Consider the following 15,045-nt stretch of genomic DNA (forward strand, 5'->3'; position numbering starts at 1 on the left):
GTATGTATTAAGAATACAAATAATGATATTGCTTTATTTATTTTAGCAACAAAAGGAAGAGTAATCCCATGGAGAAAGCAAATAAATATTGGGGCTAAAGAAAAATTACCCCCAATGATTAAATCAGCAAATTTATTTACAGACATGTTTCTAAAGAAGATCACACACTGGGGTTAGTCTACCTGGGTTCATAATTAGGCTCCACCATTTGAGCCTTTGAGAAGTCCTTTAACCTTTCCAAGCCTAATTTTTTCGTTTGTAAGATGTGGCTAATAAAAGTAGCTAAGGCACAGTGTGATAATGAAGATTCAAGTAAGAATATAGGTCAAGTGTACAGAAAAGTACCTGGTACAAGAGCAAATACTACATATAGTCAGTTCAGCATCTGACTCTTGATTTTGGCTCAGATCATGATCCCAGGGTTATGAAATCAAGCCCTGCATTGGGCTCTGATGAGCATGGAGCCATGCTTAAGATTCTCTCTCTCTCTCTCTCTCTCTCTCCCCCTCTCCCCTGTTCATACACGCTCTAAAATAACAAAACAAAACAAAAAAAACCTTCAAGTATGGAAACATGGATAAGAGAAACACGTAATATAATTCTTCAAGTTCTAAAATTAACTAGTTTGAGGAAGGGGGCAGGAGGGAAAAATATAATATAATTAACTAGTTTGAGTTTTTCTTCCATGTTTTTCAGTTATCCCAGACCTCTCTGGACTGCCAATTTTCTCCAAATACTCACCCTCCCCCATTCTTTCTTATAGTAATAGAATTTCCTGAGGTTTTGCCGGACACATGGTACCCTGACTGCCTTCCCTACCCTTCCTTAAAACTAGTTGTGGCCACGTGATACACAATGGGACAAGGGACTGTCAATGAGGTGATGAGTGAAATTCCTGGCTCATCTCTTTATAGAGGCTTATCTCACCAGCTGTTAAATGCAGACGATGATGACCTTAAAAGCCACAATAGCGAGGACTGCAGAACTATCCCTTCCAGGGCGGATCACTCATCTATGTACTGTTAGTTGCAAGGCAAATAAACCTTTCTTTAAAAATTGCGTAAAACAGGGGCACTTGGATGGCTCAGTTGGTTGAATGTCCAATTTTGGCTTGGGTCATGGTCTGGTAGTTTGGGAGTTTGAACCCTGCGACAAGCTCACTGCTGTCGGCGTGGAGCCTTGGAGCCTGCTTTGAATCCTCTGTCCCCCTCTCTCTGCCCCTCCCCACTCATGCTCTTTCTCTCAAAAAACAAATAAACTTAAAAAAAACTGTGGTAAAACATATATAACGTAAAATATGCCATTTTAACTATTTAAAAATTATTTAAGACCTTTATTAACAGGCGCTTGCCAACTGTTGACTTTTTGAAAAAATCACTTTTTGAAAAAATCAAGTTGTAAACTTTCATTACACATTAAAAATGAGATTCTTAAAAATCTCAACTTGACCAGATAGGAAAACAGTTTAAAAACCTTTAAAGACATATTGAGAAAAATCAGGCTTAAATTTAAAAAAAATATTGGTCATTACCAAAAAGAGATGTCTTTAGGTAAAAATAATAAAAACCCCATGTTGTATAGATAATGCAGATTAGAAGTTTTAGTTATCTGTTCAATGGACAAAAGGCAAGCACTTCAGGTCTTCAGCTCCAATCTTTTGTCCATTTCTTTTTTTTTTTTTTTTATGTTTTAATTTTTACACTTGAGAGACAGAGAACAAGCAGGGCATGGGCAGGGAGAAAGAGACAGAATCTAAAGCAGGCTGTAGGCTCGGAGCCGTCAGCACAGAGCCCAATGCGGGACTCAAACTCATGAACTGAGATCATGACCTGAGCCAAATGCATAACCGACTGAGCTACCCAGGTACTCCTTGTTCATTTCTTATTGTTGGAATTTCATATTCACTTCTTGTGGAAGGATGAAACCATATGATGGTAGAGAAGGTAAGCCGGCATTTACTCAGCCAGCAGACTACTTCTCAGCCTGTAGATTTGGCTGCTTTGGTCTCTGTGCCATCTTGTGGCTTAGGGTTTTCTGGTTGCCTGTATGGGTCACTGAAGTTGTATCGGCAGTGACCCTGAGGTGGCTGCTGACACTGGGTCTCATCTTGATTTTCCTTACTGTCTTCACTGCCATCCTCTCTAGGCTGTCTCTGCAGAGGAGGACCCCTGTAGAGTCATGGTCTGCCTTGCTCTCCTTCACTCTACTTGCCAGTGCCCTCTAGCACTTCTCCCTGCACGAGAGGGTTGGAAGACTGGTTGCCGCCCCTGGCAGGTAGGAACCATGGCCTGCAGGAGGGCAGGCGTGGTAGGGTCTGGCCTTCGGGAGCACCATTCCAGCCCTTCTCTCCCAGTCCCCACCTCACTATTCTGGTACTTCTGTGGGTAACTGTGGGGAGGAGCCCCATGACAGAGAATCAGTAGCAGTTACCATCAGCTGTGCATTTACTGCCTAGCGCTGGGGCTCCATGAGGGCCTGTCACAATTGCTGCCTCCATACCCTTTCCTTCTCCAACACCAAACTCCAGTCTCTCCCTCTCCTACACTGTGCAGGTATCTCCCTGGGTTATTCTTTTTTTTTTTTTTTTTTTTTAATGTTTATTTATTTATTTTGAGAGAGGGAGAGAGAGAGAGAGAAAGCATACATGAATGGGGCAGAGGGACAAAGAGAGAGGGACAGAGCATCTCAGGCAGGCTCCATGCTCAACATGGAACCCAATGTGGGGCTCGATCCCACAACCATGAGATCATGACCTGAACTGAAATCAAGAGTCAGATGCTTAACCCACTGAGCCACTCAGGTGCGCCCACACCGGGTTATTCTTTATGGCAGTCTGGAGCAGAAACGCATCTTCCTTGGTCTCATTCCTGTTGATGAAACCACAATTGTTTCTTACACGCTGAACCACTGGACAGTTCCAAAAATCTTCGTTGTGATGACCTGTCTCTGCCGACCACGGAGGTGAGGGGGCCTAGGGTCTGCAGAGCAGAGGGTGGGTGAGGGCTGGGTCCCCCATTCCCTGCTCGTGGTGGCCGTGATGGTGACTGGGCTGGCTGAGGTAGCTGCATCTCCTCGGGGTGTGATGCGAACTGGCCAGTGGGGGCTGGGCTGCTCAGGGCTCTCTGCTCCTACTCCCGCTGGAACTCCCATTTTAAACATTTTTCAGTGTACAATTCAGTAGCACAAATTGCATTTATGCTATTGTGCAACCACTACTACTATCTGTTTCCAAAACTTTTCCAACACTCCAAACGGAAACTTGGTAACCATTAAACAGCAATTCTCCAGTGTCCCCAACCTCTGCCAACCACTAATCCTTTCTCAAGAGAAATAACTTTTATCTTATTTGAGTCACTATGCTTTTGGCTGGCTTTTGTTAGCTGCTTAACCTGTAACCTTATACCCACAGAGGTTGTTATTAGGAATAGGGTGCTGCTATAAGAAAAATGAAAAATGTACGGGAATGGAAGGTAAGGACAAAGTGCAGGCTGGGAGGGTGACAATCCTTATACCCCATGGTAACATTTGTTAAAGCTATTTCATAGCATTACTTGGAAGGCAGGGCAATTACCTACAGAGTCTTAGCTCTAGGGGAACTGTTGGGGGAAAACTAACAATGTTGGTGCATGTTTGTTGTTATCTGTGGCTTTTAGAAAGACTACATAAGAGAGATGAACTCAAGTTCTCAAGTGAGAAGCGATCAGTTTGCAAAGATGGAAGGAAAAGACTTCTACCAGCAGAGATTCTGTCTATGGCCCACAATCTGGGCCTTCAGACGGCTGGAAAAGCTGACTGTACTCCTAACATTGGGAGAAAAGACTCACTCAGAGTTACTGAATTGTAGAGATGCATTTGAGAATGTTGCCTTCCTCCTCAAGCCTACTGTTTCAGAAAGCCCCAAAACAGACTCCATTAAATTGAAAAAAAGCAGGACGGATAGGATATAGGAGCCAATATAAAAAGATCTGGTAGGTGTAAGAAATGTTGACCAAAACATTATTTGGGTGTAATCGTTTTAACATGGATCTGACTAGAAGCAAACAGACAATAAACCTACTAAGTTTTTGAGGGAATTGTATTACCAAAGGCATCATGAGCTTGGCCTACAAAAGCTTGAGGTTATTTGATCCCTAAAGCAATCCTCAGGTGTCAAACCAGCATCAGCAGGAATCTTTATTAGTAGCTACCTAGGATATGGTCATGGAAGGTAACAGGCAAGAAAGAATTTCTGGCAGGTAAAACCAGGCGTCATGGAGTACAATTGCTAAAACAAACTCCTATTGGAAAAAAAACCCAAATAACTTTAATGACCTATCCAAGGAACTTCACCAGAGCTTTTTGAAAACTGGTATAGGCCTATGTTTCTCATGCTTTCCTTTTCCAAACAGGAGCTTTTAGTGTGGTTATTCTGTTCCTATTCTATCAGTGGGTGTGCATGGTGGGGATGAATGGACGAGACAACTTGTCCTCTCTTTCACAGGCTGCTAGATAATGAGAAGCTACAAGTGGGGAGGACTCCAGACATCCAGGGGCTTGAGCTCAAGGCAGTAACTGGTTAGAATCTGACATATGGTGAATAGGTTCTCTATCTGGGGGAAAAAAGGAGTTATCTGCAGAGCCAGAGAGGCAGACTGTGGTGGAGCTGGCTAGTTGACTCTGAGAATGCATTTCTATTTCTTCCTTTTTTGGTAATAGAATTCCCTGAGCTGAGCCAAAGACTGCCAACTAAAGTCTATACTTCCCAGGTTCTCCTGCAGCTAGATAAGGCTACATGATGGAATCTTGAGTCAATGGGATGTGGATGGAGTTGATGTATATCATTTCCAGGTCTTCTTAAAAGTGCTGTCTCTGTCCTTTATTTTCTTTCTTCCCAAGAAGCTGGGAAATGGTGACAGCTGGAATGGCCTTGGAAGTCACTTGTTGAAGACAGGTGCTCCACGAGCCCTTGACTAGCAACTTAGTGAAAGAATACAACTTTTAGTTTATTTAACCCATTCTATTTTTATTAGAATAGCATAGGATATGGCCACATTGAGGCTGCTAATGAGCAAGGGAAAAGCTAAAAGCTTTCAGGAATTAGGAGGCATAATACTCACACAAATAAGTGTACTGGTCTCTGAGCTAACTCTGACACTGGTAAACAAAGCAAACCTCTTTCTTAAAATCTTCCATAAAGACAAAAGACAAACATTTAGAGTACCTCTTTGCATCTTGTATTAAAAGCCATTTCCATCTTCCTTCTGGTTTCAGGAATGCAACATTTCTTCATGACGGGAAAATAGTGTGGATATTTTAAGGTAATTTTATACTTGTGATCATCTGTCTTTTCTAAACTGTCAATGAAATCATCAGGAAGAGCACCTGCAAAAAATCATTTTCTCATACATCAATTTCTTCCACTCATTATTGGTTGATTTAGCATTGGCATGGTGCCTTTAAGAATCTCTAGGAATTCTGTAGAGTAATTGAAGTTCAAGTAAAATAATGACAATCCTTATAATATCATTTGGATGTTACCGGATTGGGGGTGGTGGTTAGAAGACAGGTGGCTTAGGAGGTGGTAATTCAAAACATGAATAGGCTTCAGTGCACTGGTACAGATGGTGTTTTGATGGAGAACAGGCAAAACTAAGCCAAGAAAGATCCAGAACAGATTAAGAAGACACTAGGTTAAGTGACAATGTAGGGGACATTATAAGGCAAAAAAAATGTCAAGGCACTGAAGGCTGTTAAATACCAGTGTAATTTACCAAGAAATATTATGAAATCTCCTTTGAACTGTCTCTAAAAGCAGTATACACTCTTATTAGCATAAAATCTATGCATGGTTTGGTTGTCTTTTCTGTAGAAAGCATGATGGGCTCTGTAGAAGGCACTGGTTCATTTTTTAAAAAATTCTTTCAACTCTGATTTGACAAATTATGAGGTAACATTATTTGCCTAAATTATATTATTTAATCCAGAAAAAAAAAAAAAAAAACACAGGATTTTACCAAGTTCGGCCTTAGAAAATACAAGGAAGGTATCATCCTCATTGAGATTTTTGTTGAAGTCAATACATAGCTCACTCATTCTTTTCTTCATTGCTTTGATTTCCTGAACAGAGGATACAAATACAGAACATGAACAATAAAATGAAATTTTGATTTTTATTGTCATTGGTCAAGTAAGTTTCACTTTTATATGAAGACTGGCTTCTATACCCAACTATCAGGAAGTACTTTTTTTAAAGGCATACTTGAGGAGTGCTTGGGTGGTCAGTCGGTTGAGCATCTGACTCTTGATTTCAGCTCAGGTTTTAATCTCAAGGTTTGTGAGTTTGAGCCCTACATCAGACTCCGTGCTGACAGTGCAAAGTCTGCTTAGGATGCTCTCTCTCCCTCTCCCTCTGTCCCTCCCCTGCTTGTGTTCTCTCTCTCTCCAAAGTAAATAAATAAATATTAAAAAAAAAATAAAGATATGCTTGATACAACAGTTCCCTTGCAGTCTTCTCTGCTATGTCCATGAGTATCTGTATGCAACATGTACAAAAAGGCAATTCCAGTGATGCAGTAGAAATTAGCTGTAAACTTGTAAGAGCTAAATAAATTTAGGAGGGATAGTCAAAGTGCACTCTGGCACATGGTATATACGCAAAATAAATAGTTGCTGGGTGAATGGATCAATCTAGTAGCCTATTAATAATTAACATATTTCTAATCTTTTCCAATTCAAAGTTTTAATGTAGAAATCAGTATTTGGTGCTGAAGTAAACCAAGAGATAAGAAGTGCAAATTAATTCTATAGTTGCTTTGGAAAAAAGGCTATATCTTAGTGTTACAGAGCTTTGTAAACTGAGGTGATTTATGGGACCTAACATATGTATAAAAACTATTAAGTGGGAAATCAAAGGAAGAAAAAAAAAAGGAAACCACAAGAAAAAACATGAAACATTTTTATTAACCTGTCCCATCTTCTAAAAATGCTAGATAATGAAATTTACATAAACCATAATGGTTCTCAAAGCATGGGCCTGACCAGAAGCCTCAATATCACCTGGGAATTTATTAGAAATGCTATTCTTTTTTTTTTTTTTTTCTTGAGAGACAGAAGAGAGAGAGAGAGGGGCAGAGAAAGATGAAGGGAGAATCTTAAACGGGCTCCATGCCCAGTGTAGAGCACGAAGCAGGGCTCGATCACACATCTATGAGATCATGACCTGAGCTGAAATCAAAAGTCGGATGCTCAACCAAGTGAGCCATCCAGGTGCCCCAGAAATGCATATTCTTGAGACTCACACCAAACCAATGAAAACACAAACTCTCAGACATGAAGCCCTGTACTCAGAGCTTTAAAAGCTTTCCAGGTAATTCTGTTGCACGCTAAATTTGAGTCGGCTGACTTAACACATACTGCGCAATATTGTTTTTGGACACTCTGGTTGTCACCCCAAACTCCCTTCCCCTCTCCCTCATTCTACAGTAGCCATGTAGATTGGGTGGGACCTGATCCTATCTGAAGTTCCAGGGGTGTGACTCTATACCAGTTAGGATATCAATTGGGATGGGACTGGTTCAGGTAAGCCAGGCCTGGCATTATCCTCACTAAAAGGGGATTTGGGATTTGATATATGATCGAATCTGGGCCACCACTAAGACATGAGGGGAGGTTTGATGGAGACTTCTCTATGTCCTTCTGGATGGTGGAACTTCCCAGTTATACAAGCAAATAAATCTCCTGTTGTTTAAACTGTGTCAACAGGGTTTTGTGAGCTGTAAGTAAACACATTTTAACTAATACAGTGTTCATGCCCAATAGATTTGATGAGTGACCAGGAAGACAAAAGGTCAGATAAGTGAGATCAGTCACATTGCTCCTATAACGAGGTAAAGACACAAGGTGTTCAAAGGGCATCTGGGTGACAGAAAGGTACCGGTATGTCAGTGGTGCCTTCAGTTGTATCTACTATGCTGAACATCACTTGGTTATTTCCTGTTCTACTGGAACAGGAGAATAGAAGAATGACCTGGAAACAAATCATGGGTTTGTTTTTCCTGTCCAAGAAGAATGAGTTAATTCTACAGCTGAGTTTACTAAACTGGAAGGTGTGATCAGCATTAGACAAGAGACAGTTTGAGAAGCATTTTTCAGTAGCTAATCTCTCTGGCTTTAAAAGGTATATGCAGTTGGCCCTTGAACAACAGGGATTTGAACTATCCGGGTCCACATATATACAGATTTTTTTCAGTAAATAAATTTCAGTCCTGTCAGTGTTTTTTCTTTTGCTTACAATTTTCTCAATAACATCTTCTTTTTTCTGGCCTTCTTTAAGAATACAGTATATAATACACAAAACATACAAAATACAAGTTAATTGACTACATTATGGATAAAGTTCCTGGTCAATAGGATACTTTAGTAGTTAAATTTCTGGGGAGTCAGAAGTTATATGTGTATTTCTGACTGTGCAGGGGGTCACCACCCTGACCCTCAGGCTGTTCAAGGGTTAACTGTATTAATCATAGGGTATTTCATTCTAAAATGCTTGTATTAAAACTCTCCATCATATAAACATAGGGGAAGGGAAGGAAAAATAAGATAAAAACAGAAAGGGAGGCAAACCATAAGAGACTTAATTATAGAGCACAAACTGAGGGTGGCTGAGGGGAAGTGGGTGGCAGGAGGGGCCAGATGGATGATGGGCCATTAAGGAGTGCACTTGTGATGAGCACTGGGTGTTATCTGGAAGTGATGAATCAGTGAATTCTATTCCTGAAACTAATACTACACTACATGTAACTAGAATTTAAATAAAATCTTGACAGAAAAAGAATAAAACTCTCCATCATAAAAATTTTATTACCAGAGTGTGCTATCTCTGTATGACCAAGGGAGTGAGGATGCAAATCAACTATTAAGATCTGGAACCAGCTTTAAGAAAATGTAAAATACAGTAGGGAAAATAAACCCAGCACACATGAAACAAAGGTAAAATATACAGGATTAAAAAAAATCATGAGCTGTCTGTCAGTCACCATGAGGTTTACAGGAGTTATAGACTTTTTTTCTTTCTTTTTTTTTTTTTTAGGGGTTGCAGAATTTAAAACCACTGACTACCAAATACATTGTAAACGGATTTAATATTATGTGTTATTTTCCATATTACAAATGTGTTACTTGTTTTTTTTTGTTGTTGTTGCTGTTGTTGTTGTATTTTGTTTATTTATTCTTTTTCTTTCCAATAAGAAAAATAAACAGGGTGCCTGGCTGGCTCAGTTGGTAGAGCATGCCTCTTTTGATCTCAGGGTCATGAGTCCAAGCCCCACGATGGGTGTGGAGTCTACTTAAAATAAAACATTTTTTTTTTTTTTTAATTTTTTTTCAACGTTTTTTATTTATTTTTGGGACAGAGAGAGACAGAGCATGAACGGGGGAGGGGCAGAGAGAGAGGGAGACACAGAATCGGAATCAGGCTCCAGGCTCTGAGCCATCAGCCCAGAGCCTGACGCGGGGCTCGAACTCACGGACCGCGAGATCGTGACCTGGCTGAAGTCGGACGCTTAACCGACTGCGCCACCCAGGCGCCCCTAAAATAAAACATTTTTAAAAAAAAAAAAAAAAAAAAAAAAGAAACAAACTCACATTTTGTACTTGTTCTGGAAGATGGAGCCCATTCCTTTTTCCCATTTTAACTGACTTTTCCAAATATCTTCTGGCTTCAGGTTTTATCTTACCCAGATCACAGGTTTCCTGAAATGAAAGAGCATGACAGCCATTTCTGTACAACACTGCATGGGTATATTATCAACTATGAGACCAAAGCAAATTTATTCATCATCTCTGTTGGGCTATGAAACACATAGGTGATTACGAGGCAGGCTCTTTTGAAGACCTAATTTCTTTTATGCTTAAGTGAGCTTTGCTCATTTAAAAGAGATAAATTAAATAAATAAAAAGCTAACCAGAATTGCTTTGCCTTGCATTAGAAGCAAGAGCGTCTGTACTACTTGAACGTGTGATAATAGAAACATTTGCATAATCTCATTCTGAGCATTCCCTATGACCATGGTCTTTTTCATAAAACATATTCCTTATCGCGAATCATCTGGATTTAATTTTCTATCATTTGGCTAACCTGGCTCCACTTGAGAGGCAGGAATAGAAATAATGGGCAAATTCTACACAAATGGAGAGTGGGACTCTTTTGCCAACATACCAAACAAGGACAGCTGGATAAAACCCCAGCCAAAGACTTCCGGCACTTCAAAAATGCCTTACTGTCGTTTGGCAAGAGAGATCAAGAGACGACAGCAAGCAGCATATGAACAAGTGTCTGGGGAAAATGAGTCAACACTGCACAAAAAGGAAGAAAGCTGGACAGAACATTTGAACCCTTATGCAGCAACACAAACAACATCACTCAAAAGAATGGAGGGCCTTGGAGGAGAATGGAAAATTCCCCCAGCAATAGCAAGGTAATAAAAACACCAGATGTTTCTTCAAAACAGGTGGCATAATATGCATGGCACATCTGGATGGCTGGTCAGTTCATGGTCCTTCGGAGGAAATGGACTGTAGACAGAGTCAGCAGGTGTAATGGACTCAGTTTGGGTGACAGCCAATGAGAGACTTCTGTCTCTAGAGCCTTAGAGATCTACCACTGGGTGCACTGTCTCTCCATGAAGACCTGGGCTGTCCACCCCTGAACTTTATATTTTCCCAACTAAGTGTATCTTTGAAAGAACAGTGCTCAGCTTTAGTGTCTGCATTTTAGACTGTTGGTGCAAGCCTTTGCTGCAATAATTCTGTAATTTTTTACATTTTGTTGCAGCAGGCAAATAGCTGTATTTTAACTGAGGGCACTACTTAATATAACAATCTGTATCTCACTTTGCCTGCCAATAAAAAATTTTATGTCCTGGTACTAAAAAGCACTTGATGTGCATATATTACTCATAGTTTCCTCTGCATTTATTCTCTGTGGAGGCAGAGAACAGTAAGTCTCCTTTTTCTATAATAATCTCCTTTCATAACCATGGAGAACTTCTGAGCATGCTGGCATGACTGGAGTTGGAACCCTCCCTAGTTGGTGTTGGCAAACACTGGGGTCCCCACAGCAGGTGCCTGCAATGGCAAGAAACCCAGAATGGCCAGGGGGACTTAAGTGGGCTGTGGGCTGGCTCCCTCAGGGACGGCTAGCAGTTCAAATCACAGAGTTCATGTGGATGTGATTAACCTGGATTTATCAAGGCCGGTTTTAACAGTACCAGAAAGTATGCCCTAAGGTGTGGGGCATGGCAATAGGAGTTTCTAGAAAGTACAATACTGGATGTTGTAAGGTTGGGGAGCATCTAGGCAGGAGCTATATGTAGCAGGGGCAGAAAAAAAACTGCAGTGAAAAGGGCCTGTCAAGAGTTGGGTTAAGTTGTGAAGGACCCAAATGAGCAGGCTGAGATTGGGAGCAGAGGGCTTTCCCATCAGGGAAGTGGGCCAAGGCAGAAGCCAGGCACACTGCTGCACAGCAGTGTACCACATACTTGGTTCCTGGGTTTACCTGGTCACACTGGCCCTGACCTGAGAACAGAGGCTCTTCACATATCTCAGCAGCTGACGCGAGCAGAACTCTCACTCTGTGCTAAGCTCCATCAGGAGGGGCTCCCCAACTAGGAGTGCCTGGACTTGCTGTATCTGGGAGCACCAGGGCTGCTACTTCAGACAGCCCAGAAGCGTACTCAGCACAGTAAACTCAAAACTCATGGTCTAGATTAGGTAAAAACTATTGACTCCCCCAAAAAGGTAAGACAAGCATAAACAGGTAGAAGGATGTTCTATGAAAAATCTGCCCTGAATTAGGTCTAATTAAAATATGACTAATCATCTGTACTGAAATAGTTGACTGGGCACAAAAATGACACTTAACAAAATTCTGACTCAATTGTAACCAGGCACCATCTGCCAGTCAGACTCTGAGGTCTCGGCAATCTCTGGAGGGCTCTAGTAGGAGTTAAGCACTTCTAAAATGTGCTTCTGAAGCACATTCCTGTCCCAGAGCTGATCATAAGAATATTCTCCCTTACAATCTCCAGGCAAGGTCAGAATTACTGCCCAAGTACTTACTACACTGTTCTGCTGGCCTTGCACCATCCTTGCTGAACAAGAATTGAATCCACTTGAATCGAACAAGGTCTCAGGCCTCTTTGGGTGAAGTTTCTCCTCTTCATGGTTCGGGCAAGGCCTAAAGTGCTCTGAAGTAACTTTCAAATTTATATAATCTGACAGCAGAGGCACTTAATTCATTTAATCTCTGTGGTGACAAGATTTAGTTTCCCCCTAACCTCTTCCTGTAACAAAGAGCTTTTATATAGAAGCGTGAAAGCACCCATGCACACGTGCACACACACTTACACATATGCTTGTATATTCATTTTACAGACAAGAAAACTGAAGAGAAGTTCCTGAGATCATTCAGCTATTTATTAGTAAAAATGGATAGAAGTAAATTTCTCAAATTCTTAATTTGGTACTTTCCCCAATATACCATATACCACTGTATCACAAAATCTTAATTTATTATCATTCTTCAAAATTTCATTATAAATAAGTGAAAATTTTCTTAATATCCCCCAAATCCTCCCCACCTTCTATCCCATGACTTTGTCCTTTTCTTCACAAGACCTTCACATTTTCAGTTTCTAAAATATATAGAGGCACCTGGGTGGCTTAGTTCATTGAGCATCCTACTTTTGATTTCGGCTCAGGTTATGATCTTATGGTTCATGAGATCAAGCCCCTCATTGGACTCTGTGTTGACAGCATGGAGAATGCTTCGGATTCTCTTTGTCTCTCCCTCTCTCTTTCTTTCAAAATAAATAAACTTAAAAAATGTGTAAATAAATTTTTTTTTCAGTGGGACATTCTATATTGTGTACACAAAGTAGGAATTATAACCGTGTTAAAAGAATCCTGAAAACAGGAGTGGCTGGGTGGCTCAGTCAGTTCAGCATCTGACTCTTGGTTTTGGCTCAAGTCATGTTCCCATGATCCTGTGGGTTCTAACCCCACGTTGGGCTCTGTGCTCACAGTGCGGAGCCTGTTTGGGATTCTCTCTCACCCTCTCTCTCTGCCCCACCCCCACTTGTGCTGTCTCTGTCTCTCTCAAAATAAAAAAAAATTACAAAAAAAAAAAAAAAAAAAAAGAATCCCAGGGCGCCTGGGTGGCCCAGTGGGTGGACCATCTGACTTCAGCTCAGGTCCTGATTTCCCTGTTCCCGAGTTCAAGCCCCTGTGCTGCCTCTGTGCTGACAGCTCAGAGCCTGGAGCCTGTTTCAGATTCTGTGTCTCCCTCTCTCTCTGCTCCTCCCCCACTTGTGCTCTGTCTCTCTCTCCATCTCTAAAATAAATAAACATTAAAAAAAAAGAATCCTGAAAATTAAGATAGTATATTCTTTTGAATATCATTTAGAAAAACTGATATGCTAAAGCAATAGAAGATAACAGAATACAGATTCTATTGCAAAAGCTAAGACAGAGGCATAACTTACTTAAATATGTTATATATGAAGTTTTGTTCTCCTTTTTCCTGTTCATTTATTTAAACATAACTTATTGTCAAATTGGTTTCCATACAACACCCAGTGCTCATCCCAACAGGTGCCCTCCTCAATGCCCATCACTCACTTTCCCCTCTCCCCCACCCCCCATCAACTCCCAGTTTGTTCTCCGTATCCAGTGTCTCTTATGGTTTGCCTCCCTCCCTCTCTGTAACTTTTTTCCCCCTTCCCCTCCCCCATAGTCTTCTGTTAAGTTTTTTTTTTAAATATGAAATTTATTGTCAAATTGGTTTCCATACAACACCCAGTGCTCATCCCAAAAGGTGCCCTCCTCAATACCCATCACCCACCCCCCATCAACCCTCAGTTTGTTCTCAGTTTTTAAGAGTCTCTTATGCTTTGGCTCTCTCCCACTCTAACCTCTTTTTTTTTTCCTTCCCCTCTCCCATGGGTTCCTGTTAAGTTTCTCAGGATCCACATAAGAGTGAAACCATATGGTATCTGTCTTTCTCTGTATGGCTTATTTCACTTAGCATAACACTCTCCAGTTCCATCCACGTTGCTACAAAGGGCCATATTTCATTCTTTCTCATTGCCAGGTAGTACTCCATTGTGTATATAAACCACAATTTCTTTATCCATTCATCAGCTGATGGACATTTAGATTCTTTCCATGATTTGGCTATTGTTGAGAGTGCTGCTATAAACATTGGGGTACAAGTGCCCCTATGCATCAGCACTCCTGTATCCCTTGGGTAAATTCCTAGCAATGCTATTGCTGGGTCATAGGGTAGGTGTATTTTTAATTTTTTGAGGAACCTCCACACTGTTTTCTAGAGCGGCTGCACCAGTTTGCATTCCCACCAACAGTGCAAGAGGGTTCCCGTTTCTCCACATCCTTGCCAGCATCTATAGTCTCCTGATTTGTTCATTTTAGCCACTCTGGCATGAGGTGGTATCCTCGCCAGCATCTATAGTCTCCTGATTTGTTCATTTTAGCCACTCTGGCATGAGGTGGTATCTGAGTGTGGTTTTGATTTGTATTTCCCTGATGAGGAGCGACGTTGAGCATCTTTTCATGTGCCTGTTGGTCATCTGGATGTCTTATTTTTGTTTTTTTTAAATTTTTTTTAACGTTTGTTTATTTTTGAAGACAGAGAGAGACAGAGCATGAACAGGGGAGGGTCAGAGAGAGGGAGACACAGAATCTGAAACAGGCTCCAGGCTCTGAGCTGTCAGCACAGACAGCCCCGACGTGGGGCTCGAACTCACGGACCACGAGATCATGACCTGAGCCGAAGTCAGCTGCTTAACCGACTGAGCCACCCAGGCGCCCCCTGGATGTCTTCTTTAGAGAAGTGTCTATTCATGTTTTCTGCCCATTTTTTCACTGGATTATTTGTTTTTCGGGTGTGGAGTTTGGTGAGCTCTTTATAGATTTTGGATACTAGCCCTTTGTCCGATATGTCATTTGCAAATATCTTTTCCCATTCCATCGGTTGCCTTTTAGTTTTGT

The 15,045-nt window shown here is 41.1% G+C and overlaps 1 protein-coding gene across 1 annotated transcript in view; it reads right to left on the minus strand.

The window, feature by feature from the left end:
* Nucleotides 1-15,045, minus strand: part of NLN (neurolysin) — a 103,060-nt gene that overhangs the window by 33,244 nt on the left and 54,771 nt on the right. The window contains exons 4-6 of the mRNA XM_078449405.2: nucleotides 9,622-9,729; nucleotides 5,994-6,096; nucleotides 5,201-5,361 (exon numbers count right to left, since the gene is read on the minus strand). Of these exons, the coding sequence (XP_078305531.2) occupies nucleotides 5,201-5,361; nucleotides 5,994-6,096; nucleotides 9,622-9,729 (372 nt within the window). The remainder of the gene's footprint in view (nucleotides 1-5,200; nucleotides 5,362-5,993; nucleotides 6,097-9,621; nucleotides 9,730-15,045) is intronic.

The sequence above is a fragment of the Panthera onca genome, chromosome A1 (assembly GCF_046562875.1).
Source record: "Panthera onca isolate mPanOnc1 chromosome A1, mPanOnc1 haplotype 2, whole genome shotgun sequence".
Taxonomy (NCBI): Eukaryota; Metazoa; Chordata; class Mammalia; order Carnivora; family Felidae; genus Panthera; species Panthera onca.